General features: G+C 45.0%; 2 protein-coding genes across 2 annotated transcripts; both read left to right on the plus strand.

The window, feature by feature from the left end:
- Positions 1 to 2,753: 2,753 nt before the first annotated feature.
- On the plus strand, positions 2,754 to 13,917 carry SLC25A27 (solute carrier family 25 member 27). The gene is made up of 9 exons (XM_065631150.1): positions 2,754 to 3,081; positions 4,581 to 4,772; positions 5,532 to 5,616; positions 7,597 to 7,719; positions 8,227 to 8,339; positions 10,644 to 10,728; positions 11,375 to 11,467; positions 11,769 to 11,871; positions 13,317 to 13,917. Exons 1-9 carry the CDS (start codon positions 2,979 to 2,981, stop codon positions 13,386 to 13,388), a joined length of 969 nt encoding a protein of 322 aa, XP_065487222.1. The 5' UTR covers positions 2,754 to 2,978; the 3' UTR covers positions 13,389 to 13,917.
- Positions 13,918 to 16,622: 2,705 nt separating this feature from the next.
- Positions 16,623 to 27,398, plus strand: TDRD6 (tudor domain containing 6). The gene is made up of 5 exons (XM_065632564.1): positions 16,623 to 23,289; positions 23,731 to 23,849; positions 24,913 to 25,002; positions 25,801 to 25,858; positions 27,391 to 27,398. The coding sequence occupies exons 1-5, from the start codon at positions 16,623 to 16,625 to the stop codon at positions 27,396 to 27,398; spliced, it is 6,942 nt and encodes a 2,313-aa protein (XP_065488636.1).
- The last annotated feature ends 120 nt before the right edge of the window (positions 27,399 to 27,518 follow it).

Below are 27,518 nucleotides of genomic sequence, written 5' to 3' on the forward strand. Positions count from 1 at the left end.
TCCACTTAAAATTATTTTTTTCATTGTGATGGTAGCCAGACACTGGAACAGGTTGCCCAGAGAGGCTGGGAAGTCCTGGGAGATATTCAAAATCCAGCTGGACACAGTCCTCAGAACCTCCTCTAGGTGAACCTGCTTTGAGCAGAGTGTTGAACTAGCCAGTCTCCAGGACCCTTCCAACCTCAGCTGTTTTTATTGTTGTTTGTATGGGGTTTTTTTTGTTTGTTTGCTTGTGGTTTTGGTTGGTTGATTGTTTTTTCTTTTCCCTCTCCTCTCCTCTCCTTTTTTTTCTTTTGGGGATTTTTCTTCTTTTGCTCTGGCTCTTTGTCCAAACCTCTTCTTCTGCTTGATCCCAGGACCTGATCCTCAGGTCCAGACTCCTTGGTTGAATAAGACCTGCTCAGACTTTCTAGCTCTTCATCTGATATGTTTGTTCCACAGACAGGCATCCAGTTGTAAATCACATCTTACATTTCTCCCTTTACTCAAATACCACCTCCACACATGCATTTCCTTTTTAATTGGTCTCAGCCTTTCTGGCTCTGCCCCCAAAACTGTTTCCCCATGTCCTTCCTCCCGAACCCAACTTTGTTCCACTCTCTTCATATCTATGCTCCCAAATCTCACTAGAATAAAACCACACTGATGTCTGAGTAATCGATAAACCTGGACTGTGCCTGAACTTGTCCTCATGCATATTTTTATAATATTTCAGTAGTTACTAACCCAGAGGCCCTATCTAGTCACCAGCTTTATGTATTTTACTAGGAGAAGGATATAGCTCATTGCTAGTCTATTTTCTAACACCGTGCCGTGGGACCACCACACTGTTTGTACGGTGCACAATTTGTACAGCGCTTTGTATGAACATGATTATTCCATTTAAAGTGCTTTGTACGAACACAGTTTAACTCCCTTCTTATACAGGAACAGGTGCACAGACAGGACACTTGGTACCTGTGTAGACAGGCAGTACAGTAAGAGTAGCACAGCAGAAATACACCTGATAGTAGGAGGTTAAGAGCTGTGAAAAACAGAACTATGGCCTCGATTAAAACAGTTGTGCTGAAATATATTGACATGTTACCTACATTACTCAGAGGTGCATAAGAACAAGCCCAAAATATCAACCGTGACAAGTGGGATGTGGATTTCCATTTTGCAAACTGTCTGGAAGAAACAGATAAATCACTTTTAACTTTGATATTACTACACTTCTATGTTAGAAGAGAAATAAAAGCCTGTAATATTTGAGTATATTTACATCATACACACACCTTGAGTAGTGAGTTTAAAGTGATCTATGCCACAATGTTACGGGGTTTATTTTAAGGAGGGATCTAGTTGTTGTCTTTCACCCCTAAAATGTGGGTTTTGAGAAGACAGAGCGAGACCGTCCCCAGGGATGTACATCTAAGCACTGAGAGGCAATGCACATAAGACACAACAGGGGAAATTCTGATTGAATATAAGGAAAAAGTGTTCACAGAGCAGTTAAGCACTGGAGGAGGCTGTGGTTGTGAAATCCTCATCCTTGGAGGTCTTCAGATGGTGACCAAACAAGGCCCTGGACACCGTGATGTAACTCTGAAGCTCTCCCTTCTCTGAGTATTGTACTAGATGACCTCTAGACGTCCTCTCCACTCTAAATTACTCTACGAATCGATGATATACAGGCTGATATAAAGTGGCACAAGCTGATGCAAACCCAGAAAATAGCTATGGAGGGAGGCACAAAAGCACTAACAGCAGATTGCATAAAATGCCTAGAGTGAGCCTCTGAACCGCTCGTACCCTCAGTGCAGCCAGGCATGTTTGCATTAAATTGCAATACGCCTTCTTTCCATTTTAATCAGGGTTTTGTCAGTGCTTTGTCCCGTTACTGCATGAATTCTAACAAATTTTAACCCAAAGCAGGATCCAATTTAAAACTGGTTCCTGGTGACTGACAGGATAAATTCATCTCACTTTGGCTGAATATTTCACCTGCAGTGATCCCTTAATTTGTCTGAAACGTTGTGACCTGGACTGCACACCAAAATGTTAATCAGTCAGACAGGGGGGTGGGGGGTGTTCTGGGATAAGTTTCTGTGACCTAAAAAAATCCTCAAATCCTCAGCATGAGGATTAGTGATTAATGGCTAATGATTAACTTAGTGATTCAGCTGAGCCTTAATGATAAATGAAAAGCTTCTCTTGAACAGTGCATGCCTTACTCTTTTTTTTTTTTCATTATGAGAACCTAAATATGCATCCATTAATTTGAGAGAAATGGGGACAATTAGGCACACCATTAACAGGGCTTCAGCATTCAGCCAGGAAAAGCTTTAAACTTTTCACATTTGGGCAGAGATCAGCTTCTGTATTCTCCGGTTTGCATGTCCCTTGCTCACACTGCACTGCTCTGTGCCTAATCCCCAGGAGATGTGAATTGCTAACTAGGAGAACTTAGTTCTCCAGCTCTGCACGTAGCTGTTCATAATGCAGCTTTAATTAAACCAGCTCTGGATCAATTTATACATCTTGGGTGCCTGTGCAGCCATCTGGCATGGGGATGCAGTCTGGGGCTCTTGAGGCGTTGCCGTCAAGACAGCACCCCATAAAGCAAACAGAGCCCACATGTGTTCTCATAATCATGAGATCTCATTAATTATATATATATTTTTAATGTAGATAACTGGCAAAATGGTGTGTGTGACTGTACCTGCACTGCCGGTTTCCTGGCAGAGGGTAGCGTTGGTGACAGACTACATTTCCCAGGAGCCTGTTGCGCAGGAGTCTCGTGTCACTGCACGAGGACCTCGCAGTTCTGCAGAAGGCACTTGGATTGCTGCAGTTCCCGGCGCTGGCACTGGAGAAACATGACCTTCAGCAATTTGTCTCCTCAACAACCCACAACAGAGCTGAGTTAGGGGCTGGTTTTGCTTCAGACCCTCGCAGGGTGGCTGGTTTTAGCCTTGTTTCATGTTAGATGCTAGATGTCACCTGCAGAAGAAGAGAAGAGCTTACCTCTTCCAGAGAGATGGCCCCGAGCCAGCAAATTCGCTCTGTCAGCCTGTGCAGCGGCTGTGGCAGAACTAGGTACAACTCACCATCATTTTCTGAGAGGGAAGGGGGTCAAAATTTAACTTACGGGTGGCACGGGGAGCTTCAATCTCCAGATGCCTCATTCCTCGGTGTTCACTCCAGCTTTTCTGCTCCAGCAAATCTGTTCGTTCCACTCTGCTCATCGTGACTTTTCCATAATTTAAGCCTTGCGAGTCTTTTTTTACCACCTGACTGTGACTGGAGGGAGGGGTTTTTCCGGTCAAAATCTTGGCCTCCAAGACCAAAGGGCTGCAGTGACAACAGAGCTGTTGTGACTAATTTAAGCTTTGCACTTGCTGGGTTTCTGGAAGAAGACTAAAGAGGCAGGACTATCTGTTGCCTAAATTAGTAGCAAAGGGCTGACGTCTTCAGGAATTTGCTTTTCATAGTTAAAGCAGGTTATCAAAGGAAAATCAAATCTTATGTTTCCGGTTACGGTCGAGATGTCTGTAAAAATGTAGTATAGTAAACTGCTTGCTCTAATGCAAGAAAGAAGCACCTTGGTAACTGCATAGCACTACTTTGTGATCAGTAACTTATTTGGAATATTTCTTATCATATTCTATATAATTTCTACAAGCTCTTACAGGCGAATCTGTTGCATTGCTCTCATGATTTGTAACTTGGCAATCTTTGCTACTCTTTAAACATGAATACCAAACTTAGTTCGTGAACAGACTGTAAATCTGCTGAGGCTTTGACTGCATTTCCCTTGTACCTCTGAGTCCTGCTCTGGAAGGACCCTGTAGCACGGTATGTTGCAGAGGTATCGAACCAAATACAACCCTGCTCCTGGGGACTCATCGCCTGAGATGGGCTGGGAAGATCCATCACCCACTGACACTCCTGCCCTGGAAGTGAAATTTGGGGCAGCAAATACGTACCCATACTGTTTCAGGAGCAGTCCTGGAATGCTGAGATCCAGGTGGACCACTTTGCCTGGCCACCACTGAGACAAATGACAGGCTAAACTTGCTTTTTGTCTCTGCATCAGCAAAGCAGCTCTGGTATGTTTTCAGGTTTGTAAGGCAGATGTCCACCTGCATGGGTGTCTGTATTACATGACAGCCACCGTGGGGTTGCTCCTGACTCTGTAATGTGTGCTGCCACCATGCTGGGCAGAACTGGACGGGGCACACACTCAGTAAGAGATTTGACTGATGTTTATTCAAGAGGAATAACTGGAACAGGATTTTTAATCCAAAGTCTCTTGGAAAGTAGGCGTATTGCATAACTAATCTGCAACAATAAATAAGGGAGAAAGACTTGGTGTTAGACAGGAACATATTTTGGTTACTCGTGAGCAGAGATGCTTTAGCAGATCTGGATGTGACTCTACTGTTCTCCACGGATCACCTGCACCCCCTTGGGTACGGTCCCTGCAGTCCGCTGGTGCTCACACAGAACCCACCGGGTCACAGATGTGACCAGCATGGTAGGTCTCCCCACAGCTGCACCCATAGTCACGTTTGTTCCCTGCTCTTTCCCTGCAGTGACATTTCCCCTGGATCTCACGAAAACCCGCCTGCAGGTCCAAGGCGAAGCTGCCGTTCATCACGATGGAGCTGCCGCCAGTCGGGCGGTCCCTTACCGTGGGATGCTGCGCACGGCGGCTGGCATCGTGCAAGAGGAGGGATTCCGAAAGCTCTGGCAAGGAGCCACACCAGCTGTCTACCGCCACATAGGTGATTATCCGCTCATGACGGGACAAGTTTGGGTCCTGCCTTCTGTGGCCAATAGCCTTTTGAAGTGAGCTTGCTGTATCTTCTTGGACTTTAAATATATCTGTGAGGATTTTTCAGTCCACCCTGCAATCCCACTTTTAAATATATGGGATTCTGGCTCAATATCCTCTCTTGCCCATTCCCTCACCGCCTTAATCTGGCTTCTGGGACAACAAAATATAATTTCCCTGTGGTCTCTGCAGGAAGGTCTTCAGCGCATGCAGGCGCAGAATCCTCAGAACAATAAATATCTTTTATTTAAGGGAAGTGGGGATGGGCTGGGGAAAAAAAACATATAAGGTTGCAAGCACTAGAATGAAGAAATGCATTAACGGTTTGGCCACAAGTAACAGCTTTCTGTGCTTTATTTGGAAATAGGGTGACAGCAACAAACCTCAAAAGCACTTGTGGGAGGTTTTGTGCTTGGCACCAGGTAGGAGGGAAGCAATGTGGTCACATCTCCTTAGCGTGTGGGCATAAGTCGTGCTGCCTCCTGGCTCAGATGAGAGAGATTCTCTGATGCTGAAAGGTTCTGGCTCTGGCCATGCTACCAGGCAGCCCCCTCACTGTCCCTGTTTTGATCACAAATGCCAGAGCAGTGACCAGCTGGCCTAGGCAAGCTCTGGAGTGTCTTCCAACCAATCTCTTGATCTCTCTATCACAGTGTGACCTCCAGAAATGACAGACCCAAGAATCGTCTCCTGCTTTTGTTTTCCACAGTGTACTCTGGCATTCGGATGGTTGTGTACGAACATCTCCGTGACTCCGTGCTTGGCAGGGCTGAGGATGAAAGCTTTCCTTTGTGGTAATGTTGTGTATTTATGCTTTTGCCTGTTTGGGGATTGTCCTTACTGTAGGAGTCCTGCAGCCATAAAATCTGTCTTTTCTTCATGGCTCGCTTACCCTAAAAAGAGTAAAAATAAAGCAGGGGTTTAAGAGCTGTTACAGACTTTCCGATTTTAGCTTCAGGGCAGTATCTTTTCATTCAGAACGGAACAGGTCTAAGAAATATTGAAATGAGTTTCTTAGAGGCTTAAATAGGACTGTGATTACTCTAATAAGGATACTCTACTAAAGAGATGGAGAGGGATGATAAACTGCATTGATAGGAGTAGCTGTCTTGGGCTGGCAGGAATTAGCCTGGATGGGAGCAGAGGCCGGGCAGCTTTACCGTGACTCAAGGTCTGTGATGCAGCGGCAGCTCTTTTATTTCCACGTGGGCCAGGGGGTGTTGGGAAGCGCAGGTGACTGTACAGCTGTGACAGATGTTGGAGAAGCCATTGCACAAACCCGACACCAGCGTAACTGTGACTAATCCTACTGCTGCCTGGGTAATGCAAACCAGGGGTTCAGCTGAGCCAAGCTGGACTTACAGCTCGTGCCCTGCTCAGCTGAGCTCACCCCAGAGCTCCAATAGCTCCACAAGGGATGAGGACACATTTCCAAAGGTATGATGGACATCTCAAATATCCTCTGGAGCTCTGGAGAAAAGAAGTGAGGGGTGGTACATCTCAGATTCCCAGCTGTTGAAGGGGTGGGTCCCACTAGGTCAAGGACGTCAAACTCGTTTGGAATAGTTACATTTATACAGTCCTAAAATTACATTCGGCCCTTGGAAGGCAACCGTGGGGCTGATGTGGCCCCCTGTGAAAATGAGTTTGACACCCCTGCACTAGGTGTTGTGTAGCAGCCATACAGCAACACTTTGCTGGTTTGCTCCTTGCCATACTGCCTGGGTAAGAAATTATTATGCCACTGGATTATAAATAGAGAGTGTAAGGGGAATAGGATTCTAGTTGTGTATCTTAGTGAGAGAAGGAAATCTCCTGGCTACTAAAGAGGCGTGTTGTGAAGAAAAAGACACTATTTTTTTCATTTATGTATGACAAATGTCAGCCTTAGTTAAACCTGTGCATCCTTCCTGAGGAGACAAGTGATCCCTATAAAAAGCAAACCCAAAGACTCTGTTTTGCAAGTTTAATCCAGCAACAGTTAAATCTTAGTCCCTTTTTTGACAATGCAAGTGGCATACAGACACAGAATTAACTCTTTGCCTGTGGGGAATGAAGCAGATTTTTCTGTAAGTTCTGCAAAATTTGGTAATTTCTAATTGTCAAATCCTTATAGTTAAAATGTCAGTCATATATTTTATAATCATATACAGTATCATATCCAATCAAGCATTTGCTCCAAAATAAAATCTTGGGTGAAAAATGTAATGTTTTAAAGACGGCATTTATAAAATCTAATACAGATGAAGTATATGTCATGCCTGATGCTACGGAAGGGGGAGTAGGGATAATACTGAAAGTTCCAGTTCTACTAAAACAAGTAGAATCAGAAAATTAACAAAACTCATCTAGTAGCAATGGGAGATAAAGAAAAGTTTTATATATCAGCGAGCAGTTTACAGTTTCAGATCAGCATTCAGTTATTATAATGTATGGAGCACCATCCCTTACTTGTGTACCTAGCCATCCTGCCTTTAAACCTTAAATGACGAGCATAATGTAACCTGGAGAAGAAGCAGAGCATCTTGGTGACGTACGATAACTTGATATTTTTTCCCCAGATAAGTTTTAACCCTTTCTTAAAATTGACAGAAGTATTATTGACACCTTAACTACCTGCAGTCTCCACATTACCTTAACCCTGCCTGTTAGTATAAGGAATGACCATTTACACTTGTTCCACCTGGGTCCCACTGCTGAACTCTTCAGCTCAAGCACTGTGATTTGTACCTTTTCAATGTATTTTGAAGCACATTTTTTTCCCTGTCTGGCAGGAAAGCTGTAGTTGGAGGCATGTCTGCAGGTGCCATCGGACAGTTTTTCGCCAGCCCGACTGATCTGGTAAAGGTGCAGATGCAGATGGAAGGAAAAAGGAAGCTGGAAGGAAAGCCACTACGGTCGGTTCCTCCTGAAGCTGGCGTGTTTTTCCTGCTAATGATCACGCTTTGGCCCAGGGTGTGGTTGTGGCTTTCTGAAGGGAAGCTGGAAGAAAAGATGGGGGAAATGGCTCATGCCGGATGCAGAAGCGCAGGGAAGGGTTGGTTTGCCTGCAGATAGCAGGGCTCAAGGTGCTCCTGCAGATACCAGGACATGCTGCTCTTTGCATCCAAAACTGCTGGCATCCTTTGGTGTCCCATACATTTAGCATCGCATCCCAGCTGTGGGATCAATGGGTCGTCTGTCATTAGTGACCAGATTGCTGCTTACCAGGGCAACCAGTACGCTTGGTAAAATATCATGGTGTGAAAGTCAAAGATGGATCCAAAGATGGATCAAAAAGGGCCAGATCCTCCCAGATATAAATTACCATTCCTATGTGAGGACCTGGTCCAGCACAGTGCTGAAATATGCAAAGGCTTCCCCATAGCTGGGCTCTCTACTTACGAGTTGCATATTGATTTCAGGTTTCGAGGAGTGCACCATGCATTTATGAAGATCCTGTCCGAAGGAGGAATACGGGGGCTTTGGGCTGGATGGGTGCCAAATGTCCAGAGAGCTGCTCTGGTGAACATGGGAGGTAAATGTAATCACTTGGACTGCAGCACTTAAGGCTGCATCTAAGCTTTAAGGAAAGTTCACCTGCTTCCTTGGTCAGAATTTCTTGGTTATCTACACTGTGGACCTGTTTGGAGCACACTGCAGGTGACTTCTGCCTTGAGCATTTTGTTCCTGTCAAAATCAAGTTGCTTAAAAATCAGTTTGTGCCTGAGCCTGAGGGATGGTGGGCTGGGAGCTGCAGGATCCCACAGGCAGCAGAGCAGGGACCTCACCAGCCACAACCAAGCCCCCAGTGCCCAGGCAAGGTGAGCAGGGCAGAAGACAGCAAAGGAAGGCAGGTTTCACCAAGATCCAGATCCTTGAGAAAGTGTGTAGTGATGAGGCAGGTCTGAGGCCAAGCCAGCATCAGGGCTGATGAGGGTCAGACACAGCCCAGTGATCACCAGAAGGTCTGTGGTGATAAAACAGGTCCTAGGTTGAGCTAGGGAGATAGTCCATGGGTCAGCATCCAGATCAACAAGGTCCACAGCCCAGGCACAGTGTGATGGAGCTGCAAGAAGGTACACCTAGAGTGTAGTCCAGGCAGGGACTGTAGCTTATAGGGTGAATCACAGAATGGTTAGGGTTTGAAGGGACCTCTGGAGATCATCCAGTTAACCCACCTGCTAAAGCGGGTTCACCAGAGCAGATCGCACAGGAATGTGTCCAGGCGGGTTTGAATGTCGCCAGAGAAGGAGACTCCAAACATTCGCCTGAGTGCTTGGCAGATTCAAGCAGCTCCACATAGAGATAGACCTTTCCTGTGTCTCTCCAAAACGGCTAGGATAAGTTGGATGGTCCTTGCTCTCCTTCCTCGAGTTCTGTTTGTCAAGAAAGGAGGGAGATGTCTTTAGGAGTGAAAGACACTGCCTGAGAGTTCTCACCATAAATACTTGCTTTGTGTTTGGCACATAATATAGCAGTGCCTTGGCAACTTTTTCTTTTGGACAGTTGATTTTCTTTGCCGTGATGGCTACTAATTTCTAGGTCATTCAGCACAGGGTTATGCTAGCAGAATGATAAAAAAAGGCTTGAAGGTAGGAAATGAGAGGTGGTGCAAGCTTCCACCTCAATAAGCAGCAGTAAAGGAATCACTGGGTGGATAAATGTTTGCAGCAGGAGCTGTTACATGAGGTCTATAGAATGACTAAGGTGTGTCTCTCCATACATAACATCAACTTGCAGTTTCGGCCTGTAAACTTAAACACACAAACTCTTTTACAAGTGGAGGACAATCTCCATGGAGTACGTTTCGACTGTAAATCACTACAAATTGTTGGGAGGGTTATCCTGGTTAGTGGGCTGAGCTCTTAAGTTTTAAGGTCAGGACACTGGAAATGTAACCTAGATCCGGTGTTAACTTTCTGTTAACTCTTTCATTTAGATTGTCCAGACACCATAACTCATGTCTGCTTTCAGAAGAATATGATATAACTTCCATAACACCATCTACTTTTTTTGTCTAATGTTTCTAGCATTTTTATAATGCTTGCACAGAGGAAGGAGAGGTAGAACTGTCCTTATTGTGATGTTTCTAGGTTTGGCTAATGAGTTATTTTGCAGAACTTTCCATTTGCAATCCATATTATCATTTGTAGGGCAAATCAGATAAGGCAGTAGTAGAAGGGAGCATGTACTCATGTCTAATGACAGCATCTAGGTGCCACAACTGTCACCAGAAACTAGTGGCAGAGTGCTAGCTGTGCCAATGGCAGGAGCTGCACGGGAAATTCAGGTCTTGCCAAGCCTCCATCCTGTCATAGAATCATAGAATAGTTTGGGTTGGAAGGGACCTTCAAAGCTCACCCAGTCCCACTCCTGCCATGAGCAGGGACATCTTCACCCAGATCAGGTTGCTCAGAGCCCCATCCAGCCTGGCCTGGGATGTCTCCAGGGATGGGGCATCCACCACCTCTCTGGGCAACCTGGGACAGGCTCTCACCACCCTCACTGTAAAAAATTTCTTCCTCATGTCTGGCCTGAATCTTCCCTCTTTTAGTCTAAAACCATCACCCCTTGTCCTGTCATAACAGGCCCTGCTAAAAAGTCTGTCCTCATCTTTCTTATCGACCGTTTTTAAGTATGGAAAGGCTGCAATAAGGTCTCCCCAGAGCCTTCTCTTCTCCAGGCTGAACAACCCCAACTCTCTCAGCCTGTCCTTCCAGCAGAGCTGTTCCGGCCTCTGATCATCTTGGTGGTCTCCTCTGGACTCTCCATGTCACTAATGAACAGCACAGACACCATTTACTTGTGACAATGTTTTTTCTCATTGTCCTTTTTACAGATCTGACCACTTATGACTCAGTCAAACACTTTTTGCTTCTGAACACGCCACTTGTGGACAACAGCGTGACTCACAGTATCGCCAGGTGCTGTATTCCCTGATCGCCCCTTTTACTCTGTGGAGCATTTCCAGCCTCACTGTCTCGATCTACTTCTCTGTGCCAGCAGAATCCACCAGTCTTTGGTAGTGATACTGCTGATAAAATGCACCTTTCTAAGGTGTTATTTTTTACAAAATACATAAGAGAAAGGATGCAACCATTGCTACAAAACTGCCCTCAATAGAAGTGCCTTGCTGATGCATTTAAACACCTTAGCTCTGATCTGTGAGAGTCCAGGAATTTTCACTTTTCTAGAACTGCTGCTATTTTATCTAATCTAGTTTTAAGTTTAGCAAACAGTAAGAATGAGCAACATAACTCCTGCAAAAAAACCTCTTTTAGTCCCTTAAATTATGAAGAAATATGCTTTATATAAGCAATATCACAAATTGCTTATTATGAAGCCTTTCTCCCTGCCTCAGAGCTGCATATAGCGGTAAGAGCAGCTGGTGTCGGGCAAGAGCAACACTAGCAAGCCTTCTCCCGAATCTAGTTTATGTTAGGTTATGAGGTATTACTCATGATTTTATGGTAGCTGTTTTAACATGCCTTTATTATTAGAACTAGAATCATGATGCTTAAATTGTGATAAATCTTAGTTTCTTCTTTAAGTGTCTGTTGCTGTTGACAGTGGCTGCTCCGGCCTGGTAGCTGCTGTTCTGGGAACTCCTGCTGATGTGGTCAAAACCCAGATAATGAACCAGCCAAGAGACAAGCAGGGAAGGTACAGACATTTCTGAGAGTGACTTCTCAGTAGAAAATTGACACCCTGAGTCTCACTGATTTCAAAGTGCTAAGTTTCTAATTTGCTCTTCACCTTTCTGATGATCATTTTACTGATTTAGTAAATGTCTGGGGGTGTTGTGATGGCCACCTAAGCATCCCCAGTTACACCAGTGAGCTTACAAAACAGCTCTTGCTTGTACAAATTTATCAGAGACAGATTATTTTTCAGGGGGGATGAGATTTTTTTAAATTGCGTATTTGTAATCCTAACACTATTCGTTCTCCTTGCACATCGCTAGAGGTTTGCTGTACAGGTCTTCCATGGACTGCTTGATTCAAAGTGTACAGGGTGAAGGGTTTATGTCCCTTTACAAAGGCTTTATACCAACCTGGATGCGGATGGTAAGTGCCTTTTAACTCTCTTTACAGTTGAACAATGTGGCTTTAAAATGTAAGGAGTTCTTTCTCTGTCAAGACTTTTTGAAAACTATTTGATTTGTGCATCACAATTTATTTAACTGCAGCTAGTATAGCTGAATGTAGTGGATGACACAACCGCATTCAATGTCACTTCCCCCACATAGCCTCTTGCACCTCTTTAATTTGGAAAATGCTGTCCTGCTTAATTGCTACTGATTTTCCTTGCCTTTAATTTTTTTTTTTTTTTTTGTTAATAATTCCAGGCTCCCTCTTTTCTCCCTTCCCCAAACTCTCCATTGTACCCTTCTTATTCCTGGCCCTGGACTCCCTTTGCATCCCTCATACTTTCATTCTTCCTTCTCTCCTGATCTCAGAATTACTTCATTACTGCTCCATCCTGGATCTCACTTTTTCCCCTCTTGTATTCCTGTGTACAGCTGGGCTGTTCAAGCTGCACCTGTACAATTAAGCCAAGCAGCAGTTGGAGTATGGGAACTGGAACTCAGCTGTTATATAAATATCTACTGTTCTACAAATATATACTGTTATATAAATATAGATAGATAAATAAATACTGTTATTTTGGGCAAGGAACAATTTGCAATAGTCAGTTTGGATGTGACTACATTTTATGGTTTTTTAAGTTTTTTTTAAAGAAATTAACACTATGGCTACACCTAGACTCTGCCAGCTGGCTTCAAGGTCTTGACACTGTTTAAATTACCAGATTGAGCACTATGATCAGAGGCAAAAGCCTCCTTTCTCTAATTTGACCAAGTACAACAGTGGCAGCAGCCTTTGGTAGGAGCAATTACAGGGAGGTTCCGCTCAGTTGCTCAGTCGCCATGTCCCTGAGCCGGAGCACAATCAATATTGATGAGGTTTTTACGAGTTTATTAGTAAGCTAAAAATTCCCATGGAACATATGCCTACTTAGATTTCCTAAAGGCCTGTAATTTTGGGAACATTTAGTGGGTGTTTCAGAGGAGGGGGAGAAGGTGTTTCCTAAGCACAAGGAAGCCTTTTGCCAAATGCCAATCTACTGCTGAAAAAAAAAATAGAGCATCTCAACTACACAGGTGCAGGGTATAAATTTTATGCAAGGAGAACCATGTCCTTTTCTGATTCAGGTTTTAGAACAAGTAAACTCTTTAAAAAAAAAACTTAAAAGCATTCAGCCTGAAATAGCCTCCCAAACATGAAACATTTCAGGTCAAACAGATATCGGTTGGCCAGCTGAAAAAAAGTTTCAGGTGTCTTGTGAAGGACTGGGTAGCTTTAACCATATGCAACACTACAATTTTTGAATGAAAGACATAATATGAGATTAAGAATCTGATTTTTAAGTGGAGGCAGTTTAATCTAATGGATTTATTTATTGGGTCACTTCTGGTTTAAGCTTCTAACTTCTCTGTTTGCTTTCATAGGCTCCTTGGTCACTAGTATTCTGGCTCACGTATGAACAAATCAGAAGGATCTGCGGAGTTAGTTCTTTTTAAAATCGTGAAACCACTTCAGTATTCCCAAAGCAAAGAAGAATCGGAAAGCTGAACCCTCATTCCACAAGGCATCGCCACCCCACAGGGAACTAATTCATTTAGGAGACTGGCAGTAGAATCGCACATATGGGTTGTTGTCTCAAACCAAGTCCTTACTGGTTAGCAGTAGCCATGGCTTAAGGATACTCTTTGCTTGGCAGACTGCTATATGAAATTTAAGTTAAGCAAAAGATAAAATGGTCACAATAATACTGCAACGGGCAGCCAGCATCAGCTTTATGGAACAATAAACAAGGGAAAACAAATATACTAAGCAAGTAGAACATAATACTGTTTGCTTGTTTGATAATGGAGATGGTTCCTATTGTTAAGGGCAAAAGCAGCTTGAACAACACAGCACTGAACACCGATGTTCATAAATATCTCAAGGGTGGGTGGCAAGAGGATGGACCAGACTCTTTTCAGTGGTGCCCAACGATGGGATGAGGGGCAACGGGCACAGACTGAAGTACAGGAGGTTCCATCTGAATATGAGGAGAAACTTCTTTCCTTTGAGGTGCCAGAGCCCTGGAACAGGCTGCCCAGAGAGGTTGTGGAGTCTCCTTCTCTGGAGACATTCAAACCCACCTGGACACATTCCTGTGTGATCTGCTCTGGTGAACCTGCTGTAGCAGGTGGGTTGGACTGGATGATCTCCAGAGGTCCCTTCCAACCCCAACCATTCTGTGATCTTCTGTGGTTAAGCAGTCTATAAAATTATTTGAGAATTTTTGTTATTATTACATTTGCACACACATAAAGAACTACCTCTCATTAGCCTGATGCCTCAGCAAACCAAACCTCTAGTCCTAGGAACTGAAAAAGATTAAAGCAGTTTACCTGATTTCAAATTCGCTTTGCACAAAAGGTGGAAGGGGTTGTGTTTCTGTTATTTCCCAGAGACCGCCTGACCTCTTCACTCAACCATTTGAATAATATCCATGAGTGAAATGCAGTCCTGTGGCCAGGAAATCAAAAGCCTGTTTCGCTTTGTCCCTCTTAAAGGACTCACAGGACACATGGACCAGGTTGAACTACTTGTCCTTTGAGAGTCCCAGTGCTGATGTGTCAGACCAAGTCATGAAGCTACCGCTTTCCCACAGAAATACATACTGCCCATTTTAAATGTAGGTGGAACTATGATGTTCTCTTAAAAACACAAAATTTTTGAATATAAGTGATTTTTACTTTTAAATCTAAAGCTTTCCAGATTTCATAGAGAAGGATACTACTGCTGTTTGTCACCAGGCTTATCTTTGGAATCAGGAAGCAAAAATGCAGTGTATAACCAATCATAATGTAGACAGAACAAAGCTGGCTTTGATTCATCAATATCTAGTAATTAAATGACTGTACAAGACACAGCCCTCTGAACAAATACTCAGTATTTCTTCTAGACTAGTCTTTGCAACTAGTACCTTCAATATGCCAACACTTTGGGCATCTTCTTGGCTTGCACTTGTACTTTTTTATTGTATCTGCTGTGCCTGCATGCATTTGGGTGTGTGACTTCAGGTTAGAAACAATCTCACTGTTATTAGAGTATCAGAAGTTTTTGTTCAGAAATACTGTAATTTTTCTAGTTGTCAGTCTGAGAAACTTTTTGCACACAATCACCTGCAATTATAAACCAGCAGTCAAAGCTGCTTCTTTAGTTACATCCTGAGCGGTCCTGCCTGCAATCCTGTTACTCAGATAACCCTGATGGTAGATATGCACAAGTACCTGATCTACTGAGTTGTAAAAAAGTAATTTTAAAAGACTTGTAGTGAAAAACTGTTTTAGCTATATTAATAGCTAAAAAAGCTCCTTTTTTTGAGCATGAAACACTAAAGAGGTTTGTAACAGTGCTGATTCACAGTATTTTGTATTAAAAATAAATAATTTGAATAGCAAAACATGCCACTTTCTGCATTACTTCTTAGTGTTTTGCAATTCGAAACTTTTCAAGCCGAAGCTTCTACCCTGTGAAGCACTTGGCCATATTTATTTACTTACCAGCTTCAGTTTCAGAAGCCAAGAATTAGCCTGAGGGCGGCCCTGAGGTTCCTGGGCTGGGGTCTCCTGCGGCCTGAGAAAGGCTCCCTGAAGTCCTGGGCCTTCCTCCTCCTCACACCTCCACTTCAGACCATTGTCCCTAAAGGCTGGAACGCAGCTTCATCAAAACCTCAAGGGTCGGCCTGGGAAAAAGGGGGCGAAACCTGGGAGAAATCACGTTCTTGCAGAGCTGAACAGATGAAACGCAGCAGGGTGACGGTCCAGGCTACGTGAAGGGGGGCAGCAAACAGAGCACCCGCACTTGCTGCTCCCCGAGGCCCTCAGAGATGCTGCTTGGCCCCATCCACAGGCAGGACTGCTGTCCCTCAGCCCGGTGTCACCATCCCCGTCCTGCAGACGGCCGAGCCAGCCACGGCTGGGTGGAGGCGGGTGTCCCGTGCCGTGCGGCGGCCGCAGATGAGGCGCAGATCGGACGGTGACAGGTGACAGGCGGCGGGCGGCCTGAGGCGCTGAGGGAGCCTGAGGCGCTGAGGGAGCCTGAGGCGGGCTTGCGGCAGGGCCTCGCTGCCGCCGGAGGGGAGGCCCTACGCGCCCAGCCCGCACCTCATGCGCCTCTGCCCCGCTGGGAGGTTGGCTCCGGGGAAGCCGGAAAAACCGGAGCCGGGAGAACCGTCGGGCGGCACGACCCCCGCAGCTCACCCGGTCGCCGCTGCCGCCGGCCTCGCACCAGCCCGGCCCTGCCCTCACACTGCCGCCCGACGCTGGCCAATAGACGCCAAGCCCTGCGCGCACGCCCCGCCCCGAGCGCCCGCTCTGGCCAATGGAGGCTAAGAGGTCTCGGAGGGTTCTCCCCACACCCCGCCCCCCAGCCGGTCCGCTACCACACAGCGGGCGTGGAGCGCTCCACTTCGGGCGAGGGCAGCTCCAGTAGGCTCCGGGCTGATCCCTGCGGCTCCAGTGATAACCCCCTTCTTTGTGGCTCCTCCGAGCAGTCTCAGTTTCGCAGGAACTGCCCACCGTATTAGCTCGCTCCGCCACTCCTGTTCCTTTCCCCCCCCCCTTTCCCCGATCAGAATGGACTCGACCACTCAGGCGAAGCCGCATAACGGCTCCCCGCGGGTCACGTGGGCGGCGCGTGGCCCATAAGGCTGGGGGTCGGTGGCCGTTTGAGTTTGTCCGGGCGGCGAAGGCGGCGGGATGAGCTGCGGGCCGGCGACGAGCTCCGGGCCGGGGCTGCTCGCTCCCGGCACTGCCGTGACCCTGCGGGTCTGCGCCGTGGGCCTGCGCCCCGAGGTGCCCGTGGTGCGGCTGTGGGGGCTGCGGGGGGCGCGCGGCGCTGACTACAGCCGCCTCAGGCGCGAAGTCCAGGCCGCGGTGGGGCCGCGTGTGGCGGCTGCCCCGGGCCCCGCCGGGCTGGCGGGCGATGGCGCCGAGTTGTGCACAGGAGACCTGGCGCTGGTGGAGGTGGTCGGGGTGTGGTACCGCTGCTGCGTGGTGAGTCGCCGCGGCCAGGACTACCGCGTGTTCCTGCTCGACGAGGGCTGCACCATGGTCACGTCTGCCTGTTACCTGGCACGGGGCTGCAAGGAGCTTTTCCAGCTGCCCCCTGAGGTGCTGGGCTGTATCGTGGCTGATGTCATGCCCTCCGGAGGCCCCAGGGTGGCAGCCTGCGGGGATGCACCGGTCTCCACCTGGACGGTGGAGGCCATGGAGTTTCTCAGCCACTTGCACGGCAAAGAGGTGTCCGGCCTGGTGCAGGAGGTGATGACCCCGCAGCTCATCGTGCTTGAGCTGCCCCAGCTCGTGGCCCAGATGCAGCGCCTGGGACTGGCCAGGCAGGTCACTCGCAGTTGGTTTTGCCAGGTGCTTAAGCGCGGTGTAACTTTTGACCACTTAAGGAACCGGCTCAGGCTGCAGCCTCCAGCGTGTTCCCTTGTATCTTCTGCAGTGCCAGAGCTTCTCCGTATTTTGTTCTCATACCAGCCTGTATCCCCTACCTTGGATTACTTCTACCCACAGCTTCAGCTGGGTGTGATGGAGCCTGTCCTAGTGACCCATGTCTCTGACCCACACCACATCTACTGCCAGTTGCGGTGCCTGTCCCAGGAGATCCATTGTCTTTCTGATACCATGTGCCACATGTATGAGCAGTGGGAGCAGGAGTTTTTGCCCAAAGTGGGCTCGCCCTGTGCTGCCCGTGATGTTGATGGCCAGTGGTACCGTGCGCTCCTGCTAGAACTTACTGCTGGGGAGCAGGACCAGCAAGTGGCTCTGGTGATTTTTGTGGACTATGGCAGGAAAGAGACTGTGACCAGAGCTAACCTGCGCCATTTGCCTGTTGAGTGTTTCCGTATGCCTGTGGTGACTTACCCGTGTGCTCTTCAGGGCGTCTCAGACGGGGGTTGTGGCTGGTCCCCATCACAGATTAATGAGCTGAAAGCGTTGGTCCTAGGCAAAGGTGTGAGTGCTCACATCAAAGCCTTTAACTCCTTTGAGCATCTCTATTCTGTGAGCCTCTATGGGGAAAATGGCATCAATTTGAACCATCTTTTTGGGGTGCAGGCTTGCTGCCTGGTCAGAAGCTGTACACAGGTCGGCCAAACTGAGGCCTGGGAGCAGCTGGAAGCAGAAGAACCCACAGCTGAAGGACTGAAGCTGCCACCAGGAGCACCTCCCGTCGCTTTAGCGCACAGAGATGTGGCCTCTGTACCTGGCATGCGTCTGAAGTTGGGTGCGTTCCACAACGTGCAGGTCTCCCATCTCCAAGACCCGTCTGAGTTCTGGCTGCAGCTCCATGAGCATCGCCAGCTCTTCAGGCAGCTGCGGCAGAGCATGTGGAATTTTTACTCCCATGCATCGAAGCTGGATGGTGCTGGGTGGGACCTGCAGCCTGGATCCCTTTGTTGTGCCCGTGGGAAAGAGGGTGGTTTTGATCGAGCGGTGATCACCAAGGTGCTGGACAATGGGGTAGAAATACACCTGGTGGACAGAGGCAGTATGGAAACTGTAGATCAATGTGCGGTAAAGGAGCTGCTTCCTCAGTTCAGGGAACTACCAGCTTTAGCTCTCAAGTGTTGTTTGGCAGGTGTTTCTCCTCCAAGAGGGAGTTGGAGCGAATCGTCAGTGTCTGCCTTCAGAGAGATTGTGCTGAACAAGGGACTGAAGGTTCGCTTTTTGAGCGTGCAGTGTGACAAACACATGGTTGAAATTTTTGGCAAGTCCCAATTAGGAGAGAAAAGTGTAAGTGAACTCATGGTGCAGGGAGGGTATGCTGAGTACCAGAGGTGTGAAATACCTGAGACTCCCCCAAAATCATCTGGTAAGGCTGTGAGCCAGGCCTCTTCACCAGCATGTACTGGGGGCGAAAACCAAATAAATGCAGAGAAGAGGCTCAGAAAAGAAGCTGATCTGAAGAGAAGTGATAGAGCACTTAATCCTGATGCGGCTGTGGTGGTCAGAGAGAACCCCTTTGTAGCCATTCAGAATTCTAAAAGTAGTGAATGTCTTCCTGCTCATGAATATGAGGCCAAGGAAAACCTGCCTGTACCTTTGAAACAGAATTATGTGGAAATGAGGCCGAGTTTCTCTTATGGAGGTCAGTTAGAAGTGGGAAGTACAGTTAATGTAGTTGTGTCCTATGTTGAAAACCCTAGTTATTTCTGGTGTCAGTTAAGTAGAAATTGCCATGACCTTAAGGTCTTAATGGCTGAAATTCAGGAGTATTGTAAAAATTCATCCCCTCCACATGCTTGGCCGAATTCTGTATGTTTAGCTCAGTACTCGGAGGATGAAAAATGGTACAGGGCTTTAATTATTAGTGAAGTTTCTTCTGCAGAAAAAGTAGAAGTCATTTATGTTGACTATGGCAACAGAGAGCTGGTCTCATTAACGAACCTCCGCTCAACTAACGAACGCTTTCTGAGGTTAGAAGCTCAGGCTTTCAGGTGCAGCCTTTACAACTTAATCCAGCCGAATGGGCAGGATCCTTTTGCTTGGGATGCAGAAGCAATTCAGGCTTTTCAGGAGTTTGTTGATAATTCATCATCTCAGTTTGAGCTGAAATGTACAATATTTGCCTTGGCTTCCATAAACAATAAGGAGCTATTTAACATTGTAGATTTAATGACGCCTTTTCAGAGTGCTTGCCAGTTTCTGACCGAGAGAGGTGTGGCCAGACCTTTATCTCCTCAAATGCCTCTGGTACCTTTGCTTCAGCTTCATTCTTATTACTATTCCATGCACGGTATCAAAATTGGGAGTGAGGAAGATGTTTATATTACACACGTCAATGATCCGTGGACATTTTACTGCCAACTTGAAAGATGTGCAGACGCCTTAGCACAGCTTACTGATAATATCAGTTGCCTAAGTGAAACACTGAGCGGCTTAGAAAACTCGCAAAAGTCCGAGAGCTTGTGTCTAGCAAAGTATACTGACAATAACTGGTACAGGGGAGTAATTGTGAAAACAAAACCTCATACGGAGGTCTTCTTTGTGGATTTTGGGAACACAGAGACAATAGAGAGAGATGATCTGCTTCATTTACCCAATGATGCTTATGATATCTTGCTTTTGCCAATGCAGGCCATAAAGTGTTCCTTATCTGATATATCTAATATTCCCAAAAAAACTATGCCATGGTTTAAGCAAGCTGTCCTGGAAAGGCAATTAAAAGCAATAGTAGTAGCAAAGGAGTCTGATGGTAAACTGCTGATTGAGTTGTTTGATGGTAATACTCAAATTAATGCAAAACTGAAGGAGCAGTTACGCTTAACAAACAATATGGAACCCTGTATGCACTTAGAAGATGAAACTTTGTGTTCCAGAAATACAGATGCAATTGAGAGGAAGGAGGCTTCAGAGTCCCCTTTAAATGCAGGTAGGGCTCTTGAAAGAAACAAAAGCAGATCTGAAGCCCAGGAAGGAAGAGAGAGTAGCAAAAGACACTTCAAAGAAGATGTAAGCCTTTTCCAGCCTGCTACAAAGGGAGATCTGGCAGCTGGATTACTGGAATCTGATGAAAAGCTTAGCAGTAAGAAGGAAGCTTTTTTGTTAAATAAAGCAGGGGAGGAACCTCTTTTCTCTGTCCGGATGGATACACAGTCAGATATTAAATCTGATGCTGAAGGCAGGTGTGTAACACTTAAAAATACATCTGATCTACTGCAACAGAAGGTAGTGCCAGCTCTTAAAGTGTTAGTGTATGTGTCTCATGTAAACGATCCGTTGGATTTTTACATTCAACTAGAAAGCGATGAGGCTCAGCTTAACAGCATTTTGGAAAACTTAAACAATAGGACACAAGCAGAGAACCCTTGTGGACAACTTTTCCAAGCAGGAGACTTAATCAGTGCTGTTTATTCAGAAGACAGCCTGTGGTATCGAGCTGTAGTAAAAGAGAAGACTTCGGACAATTTGATAAGTATACAATATATTGATTATGGTAACACTTCAGTAATCAATGTTGATCAAGCGCAGAGACTCCCCAAAGACTTATCGTCTATCCCAGCAATAAGCATTCACTGCTTCCTAGGTGGACTTAAATGCAAAACCAATATGGACTGGGCAGAGAAAGCAGCTCTTTGCTTCATCAAGAGAACAAGGGACGTTCTGCTAACATGTGAATTTGTACAGAAGTTTGAGGATAAATGGGAGGTTATTCTCAGTGATAATCAAGGTATAATAACAGTGGATTTAGCTGATGAAAGCCTTTCAAGTAGGGAAAGGTCTTGTTCAGCAGAAGTACTTGATAGGGAAAACAGTGACATGGTAACTGTGTGTGAGCCTTTGCCTCCTCAGGCACAAAATGAAATTCCCAGTGTGAGTGATTGTAAATCATTTATCTGGAAGTTCCCAGAGGCAGGTCAGACTGTAAAAATTTATGTCACACTGGTAAATAGTCCAGAATATTTTTGGAGTTGCAGCGCTGATGCAGAAGATATGAACTACATAAAGCAAAAAATAGAGGAAGCTGAAAACCTTGGACTACGCTCCTTGAACAATTGCAAATCTCGTATTAAAGGTGGTGATATTTGTCTAGCAAAATGTAGTCAAGATGGAAAGTTCTGCAGAGCTAAAGTCAGCAGCATAAAAGGTGACAATGCGGTTGTTCGACATGTGGATTACGGAAGCGAGGAAGCTGTAAGCTTGGAGGTGGTCAGACAAATCCCATGTGAATTGCTTAAAGTACCAAATCAAGCATTTGCTTGCTGTCTGTCAGGCTTCAGGTCCTCAGAGGGCTCATGGCTCAGTGAAGCAAAAGAGAAGTTTTATGATCTGACCAAAGACCTCTTATTGGAAGCTGAAGTTATAGAAACTCGGGAAGATAAATCTGCTGAAGTCCCTCTGTCTGTTGTCAAGCTGGAAGCTTCTGGGAAGAGCATTAACGAAGCAATGAAATCATTTTGGAAGGCTAATGAAGGAACTGGTGACAAGGCTTTCTCAAACCTTGCGAGCCCCTTACAGGAAAACAGATGCTCAAACAATGATATGGGTCTTTGTCTGGAAGGAGAAGCTACTGCCGTTTGTGGATTAGCTCAAGAAGAAAGTGAAAGTGCTAGACTTGGTTCTGGACTTTTCCTGGGTGTAACTTCTGAGTGTTCAAATACTGTAGAAGCAAATGTGTTGGTGGGAGCTGTTGAGTGTATGTCTGGGAAGGCTGATGATGGATGTGGAACAGCTGAGCATCAAAGCAGCTTTGATAAGGAGACACCTCTGTCTGAAGGAGAGAGTGAAAACAATGTGTTACTAGAACCAATGAGAAGCTGCAAGCTTTGTGTTTTGGGGAGTGAAATGAAAGCTGCGGAACAAGAATTATCTGAAGTAGCATTTCAAGAGGATGCTGAGCTGAAAGCACAACTGGCAGGCAGCGCTTCGTCAGCCAGCCTTTTCCTGGGAAACGAACCACTGCAAAGGTTGCCAATGCTCCAGGTACAGTCGTCTTCAAGCGATGAAATGGGCACCGTAGTAGAACTGGACCAATTACAAGTACAGCCTTCGTATGATGACCTAAATGAGCTCATACTGGAGCTAGAGGCCCTTGCAGTGCACTCTTCCTTTGGGGAAGAAAGGAAGGAAGCTCTGCAAACAGAGTCAGTTGAAATGCAGGCAGCTTTGGGCAGCGGAGCAAGAGAGAAGGTGTTGGAACGGGAATCGTTTGAGCTGCCAGTTGTAAGTGGGGAGACAGGGGACTTGGCAGCTCTGAAATTTCTTGAAATCTTACCATCACTTAATGAGAGCGAGCACTTGGCGCTTTCAGGTAGTCATGGAGAGAAGGCAGTAGAGCTGATCCCATCCGATGTTCAGCTTCTTTTGGGAGAGAAGGCAAAGCAACTGGAATTTAATTTGTCTGGAGTTCCTAAAACAGAAGCTATAGAGGAAGATTGGATGGAAGCAGAGCCTTGTCCCTCAAGGCTGTCTTCATCTGGTGGTAGACCTGAGCAACAGCTGGACCTGAAGACCCATGACATGCTGTCAATGCTGGGTGCCGAAATCGAGCAGCTTCTGGAACTGGTGCTGCCCGATGTGCAGCCGACTCGGGAAGACGGGGAGGAGGACTCGTTAGGGTTGGAACAGGCTGCGCTGCAAAGTTCTGCAAATAGTGGAAGTCAGTTTTCATTTCTTACAAAAGACTTGATGAATCAGAGCCCTGTTTGCACTGGAAAATCATGTGACTGCAAAGCTGAGAAACGTAAGGAGTGGCAGAAGAAGAAAGATGACTGTTATGTGGAAGAATGGATGAAACAAGACTTGACGGACTCATTTAAAGAATGTGGAAGTACATATGTGCAGTCTTTAGACTTTAAGCCTGGGGATGAAGAAGTAGAAAAAAAGCAAAATGAGAACTTGGCTGACTGCAGTGCAGGTAAAGTACCTGATTTTAAGGAGTTAAATAATCAAAATATTGTGCACATTCAAACCTGAGAATAGCTTTCTTGTAGAAAATGGATTTTTATTCCCTAATAAGTTAATGTATTAGTGTTAACATCAGTATACTTTGGATTGAGGACATCAGACTAAGGGTTGTATCTCATGGATAATGTGACAGTCTAACAGCAACTAATCTTATCTTGAGAGGTTAATGATTTTCTGATTGGAAGAATATTTCTGAAAGTGAAATGCATTTTTCAAGAATGTTCATGATGCCAAATTTTTAACTTTCAAATATTTATTAAGTAGTTTAGAGGGGGGCAGGGGAGTATGGGAGCAGGGTTGTGAGGCATTAGAGTTTTTTGGAGGGGTTGTTTTTGCGTGTGTGTGTTTGTTTGTTTTTTATTTCTCCCTCATTTATATGTCATTTTTGTAGAACACAATGACTATACTTGTAATCTGAAGGGCTTTGCTGTTGGCTCCAGATGTGTGGTGTGGACCTCTCTAAAATGGTGCGAGGCTCGCATTTTGGAGGTGTCCGAAAAAGGTACCAGGGTAAGTATGGTTTGGAAACTCTTTCTGAATTCTTAAGATCTGGTCCTTCTTTGGTCTTCTTCCAAACTTTGAATATTTTACAGAAGTCTCTTACACAATTTAAGACTTAATATTGCAAAGGCTGATTCTGGACTTACAGAATATATAGAAAAAGCAGTGTTTCAAATGGAGTAGATGCTGTATGTCAACACTTGATATTCTCTTCGCATTTTATTTCCCTGCGTTGACTGGGAAGGCCGAAGGATCTGGCTCCAGTTTGAGACACATCCTTGTGTGTGGTTCTCTCTGGCTTGCAAATTACTGTTCTGCTGTGGAGCCGTGTTACCATTAAACGCTTAGGAAATCTGGCATTATTTTACCGATGTTTTGAGGAATGAGTGCTAGAACAGTAGAAACTTGGGAAGAAACTTAAATTTTACTGTAAGTAATAATGAATACACAACTATTCCTACTTCAGTGAAATGCGTGGTGAATTAGTGGTTGGTGGGAGTGAACTTTAACAGTAGATAATAATCTAATGGGCTGCCTTGTTCTACTGCTTTTTAAGCTACAGGATAAATGAGTTTTCTTCCAGTTCAGAGGGAGTGTGTGTATGTACACACACCTTTAAGTTGTAATTTAAAGTTGCAAATCCAGATGATCATTTCACAACAGTAACTGTTTGGAAGATTGGATGCCTGAGATCATGGAAGCCAGCTTTTTTGCTAGTAAATTCCTTAGATATCCTAAGCCAAGCTCAGCTGTATTCAGATAAGTGTCAGCGTCAGGTACGTAGTGATGTCCCTGTTCATCCGTTTCCTGCTAGTTCTGATCTAGTAGGTGTTTGCCAGCCTTCCCTTTTTGCTACTCGTGGGTTAGAAGCCCCTGAGAGCCTTGAGCAGATTCAGTAGCGATATTCAGCTTTATTAAAAGTTGACTTGCTCTGCCTTAAAAGATCCAGACTGAAAGCCCTGTCAAAGGCAGAGAGTCCTTAGTTGTGTTTTCCTACTACTATGTCTCATTTGCTGAGTGTATTTTCAGGATCCATTGCTGTGTGAGATACCATTTGGCTCTGTCTGTGCAGGTCTTAAATCTCTCCAGTGGCAATGAGGAGATTGTGGATCCTGAGAACGTCTGGAACGGCATTCCTGACTGGGCTTGCAGGTCATCTGAGGTATGGTGGTGTGGAAGCAGACTGGGCAGAACAATAACGATTTTTTTAAATTGTGATTCTTCTTGTGTCACTATGAGAACAGGAAGGCAAAGCAGCATTAATCTAAATTCGTGCATTGATGCCAGCCACTAGAAGCACAGTTATTTTTCTTTAAGGCATCATATTGTCCTTCCTTCTCTAATAGATCTCTATGGAGACTATAGAAATCTGTATAAATCTATTATATAACTCATACAGTTTATGTCAACTGTTCTACATAGATTTATATAAACTGTCAGCCATTTGGCCTCAGGACTGTGAATTCAGTCTGGGAATAGATTAATGAAAACAGCCTGAAGGAGGAAACATTACTAGAAGAGTACTATTAATCAACAACTGTAGAACAATGCTGATATGTGGCTTTTAACAGATCATGCTAGTAGGGTATGTAACTGGTAAGTCATGAAAAATACTTCTGTTACAAAGTAATTAGGAAATGATAGTAAGGTTTTTACTGGTGTTCTCCATGAAGTACCAACAAATGGAAAAAATGAAGTCTCAAACCCAAAACTTGGGTCATCAGCCATACTACTGATGGTAACAGAATGAATTTTCAGTTTATTCTTCACACGCAGTTTCTGCATCAAAGCGAAAAGTGGGCAGGAGACTTCTGTAGGGAGTTATAAGGGAGACATACAGTGGTAAATAAGAGTCCAGCAGTGCTGGTGTAAAAAGTTAGTCGTCTGTTAAAGGAAGCACCTCAATGGAAACTATCTTGGCAGTAGTGCCAGCTTCCTAACAGAATGTCCTTTTGTTCAGGCAATAACCCCTGCAACAGAAAACTCGCGGTTTTCACCAGAGGAGTCCTTGCTCCAAGGTAAGACTACCTTAAACCTCCCAAAGAGGTTGTGTACTCAGTGTTTGGATGCTTTCTAATTTTGTAGACAATGCTTTATTTTAGAAGATAAAGCTGAAACATGCTTTCTTTTTGTGTATGTATTTAATACTGTTGTAATTTTCTTAGCATTAGCTTATGTACTGTCAGTTTAATGGTGAATACATGCAATGAAAGCTACTATGTCTTGACTAGAAATAAATTTAGTATTTATTTGATCTAGTGGGTTGAGCCTCGTGGACAAGCTGTGGGGATACACCTAAGTTATAGATTTTGGGTGGGGTTTTCAGCATCGACCACCAGCATGCTACTCTTGATCACGTTTCTGAGGCAAGGTGAGAAACTGCTGGGCAGACTCTACTAGGCACTGTAGGTTGCGATTTGAATGCCCAAATCCCATAATAGATCTTGTTCTATGAATCTAAACCCATAATAATACCATCTTAATTGTTGTAGGGATAGTTTGTGAATAGTGCATGTACATCTATTGTTAATTAAAAATTTTGAAGTGTTACTGGCAAACGCCTGTTCTGTGTAACAAAGAAAATAGTACAGGTTCTTTCTGACTCTACTATTTCTGTAATCTATGGAATCATAGAGCAGTTGAGGTTGAAAGGGACCTTTGGAGCTGCTACAAGTAGGGTCTACTAGATCAGGTGGCTTCAGACCTTCCTTTTGGGTCTGGCATCTGTCCAAGGATGGAGACTCCAGGACTGCTCTGGGCAGCTTGTTCCTGTGTTTAACCAGTGGTTGCCTGATGGAGATGGAAGTAAGCTTAAGTAGAGATAGCATTCGTGTTTTCAGTGATTGAATTGGCAATTGTATTTCAGCACAACTGTACTGAAAGCCGACTGGTTTATGGATAACAAATAATAAAGCCTGCAACTGAGATCTAGTTACCTGTTGGGCAAAAAAGTAGTTAAAAGAACTTGATTAAGATGTTAAACTGGTGAATCTACAAATTATCACTCAAATGCAGGATTACTCTTGATCTTGATGTTGCTGCTTTTGATAATACTTTTACAGTTTTTACCACATAACTTTATCCCCTTCCCCCACCTTTGGTTGCTAGTTATTGTCCAAATTTGCCCACTGTCTGTGTTCTTGAACACTTTGCACAATGTTGGTGTATCCAACAGGCAGGAAAGATGAGTTTGGGTCACGCAGTGATGTGGCACAGAACTCAGTATTGCTGCATGTGAGACACTGCCTGGAAAGGCAGTTTGAATAGGAGGTACCTGATGCACAGGATGCTGAAACTCCTGCAGGGATGGAGTGTCTTGAACTCATAACTGAAATCTGGGAGCACTGCTTGCTTCATTTTCTTGGGCAGTTCTGTTGTTTCAACTGTCTTATCCTTATATGGTAACTTCATGTAAGTGTAGTCTTTCAACATGGTCCAATGTTTGGCATTTAGTCTGAAGCCTTGTAAAGCTATGACTTGCGATATTAATGTATTTATACATGTTTATAGAAACATCTTGATGGGTCTAATCTGTTTTTATTCCCTGTAGAAAAGTAAACTGGCTGCAGTTCAGATTTTGCTGAAGATCCTAGTGTCCTCTGACATTCCTGAAACCAAGTGATGTGTTCACCACGTGAAGCTGAACAAATACCAGGGTACACAGACATTCATGTGAAA

This window comes from Caloenas nicobarica, chromosome 3, assembly GCF_036013445.1.
Source record: "Caloenas nicobarica isolate bCalNic1 chromosome 3, bCalNic1.hap1, whole genome shotgun sequence".
Lineage (NCBI taxonomy): Eukaryota > Metazoa > Chordata > Aves > Columbiformes > Columbidae > Caloenas > Caloenas nicobarica.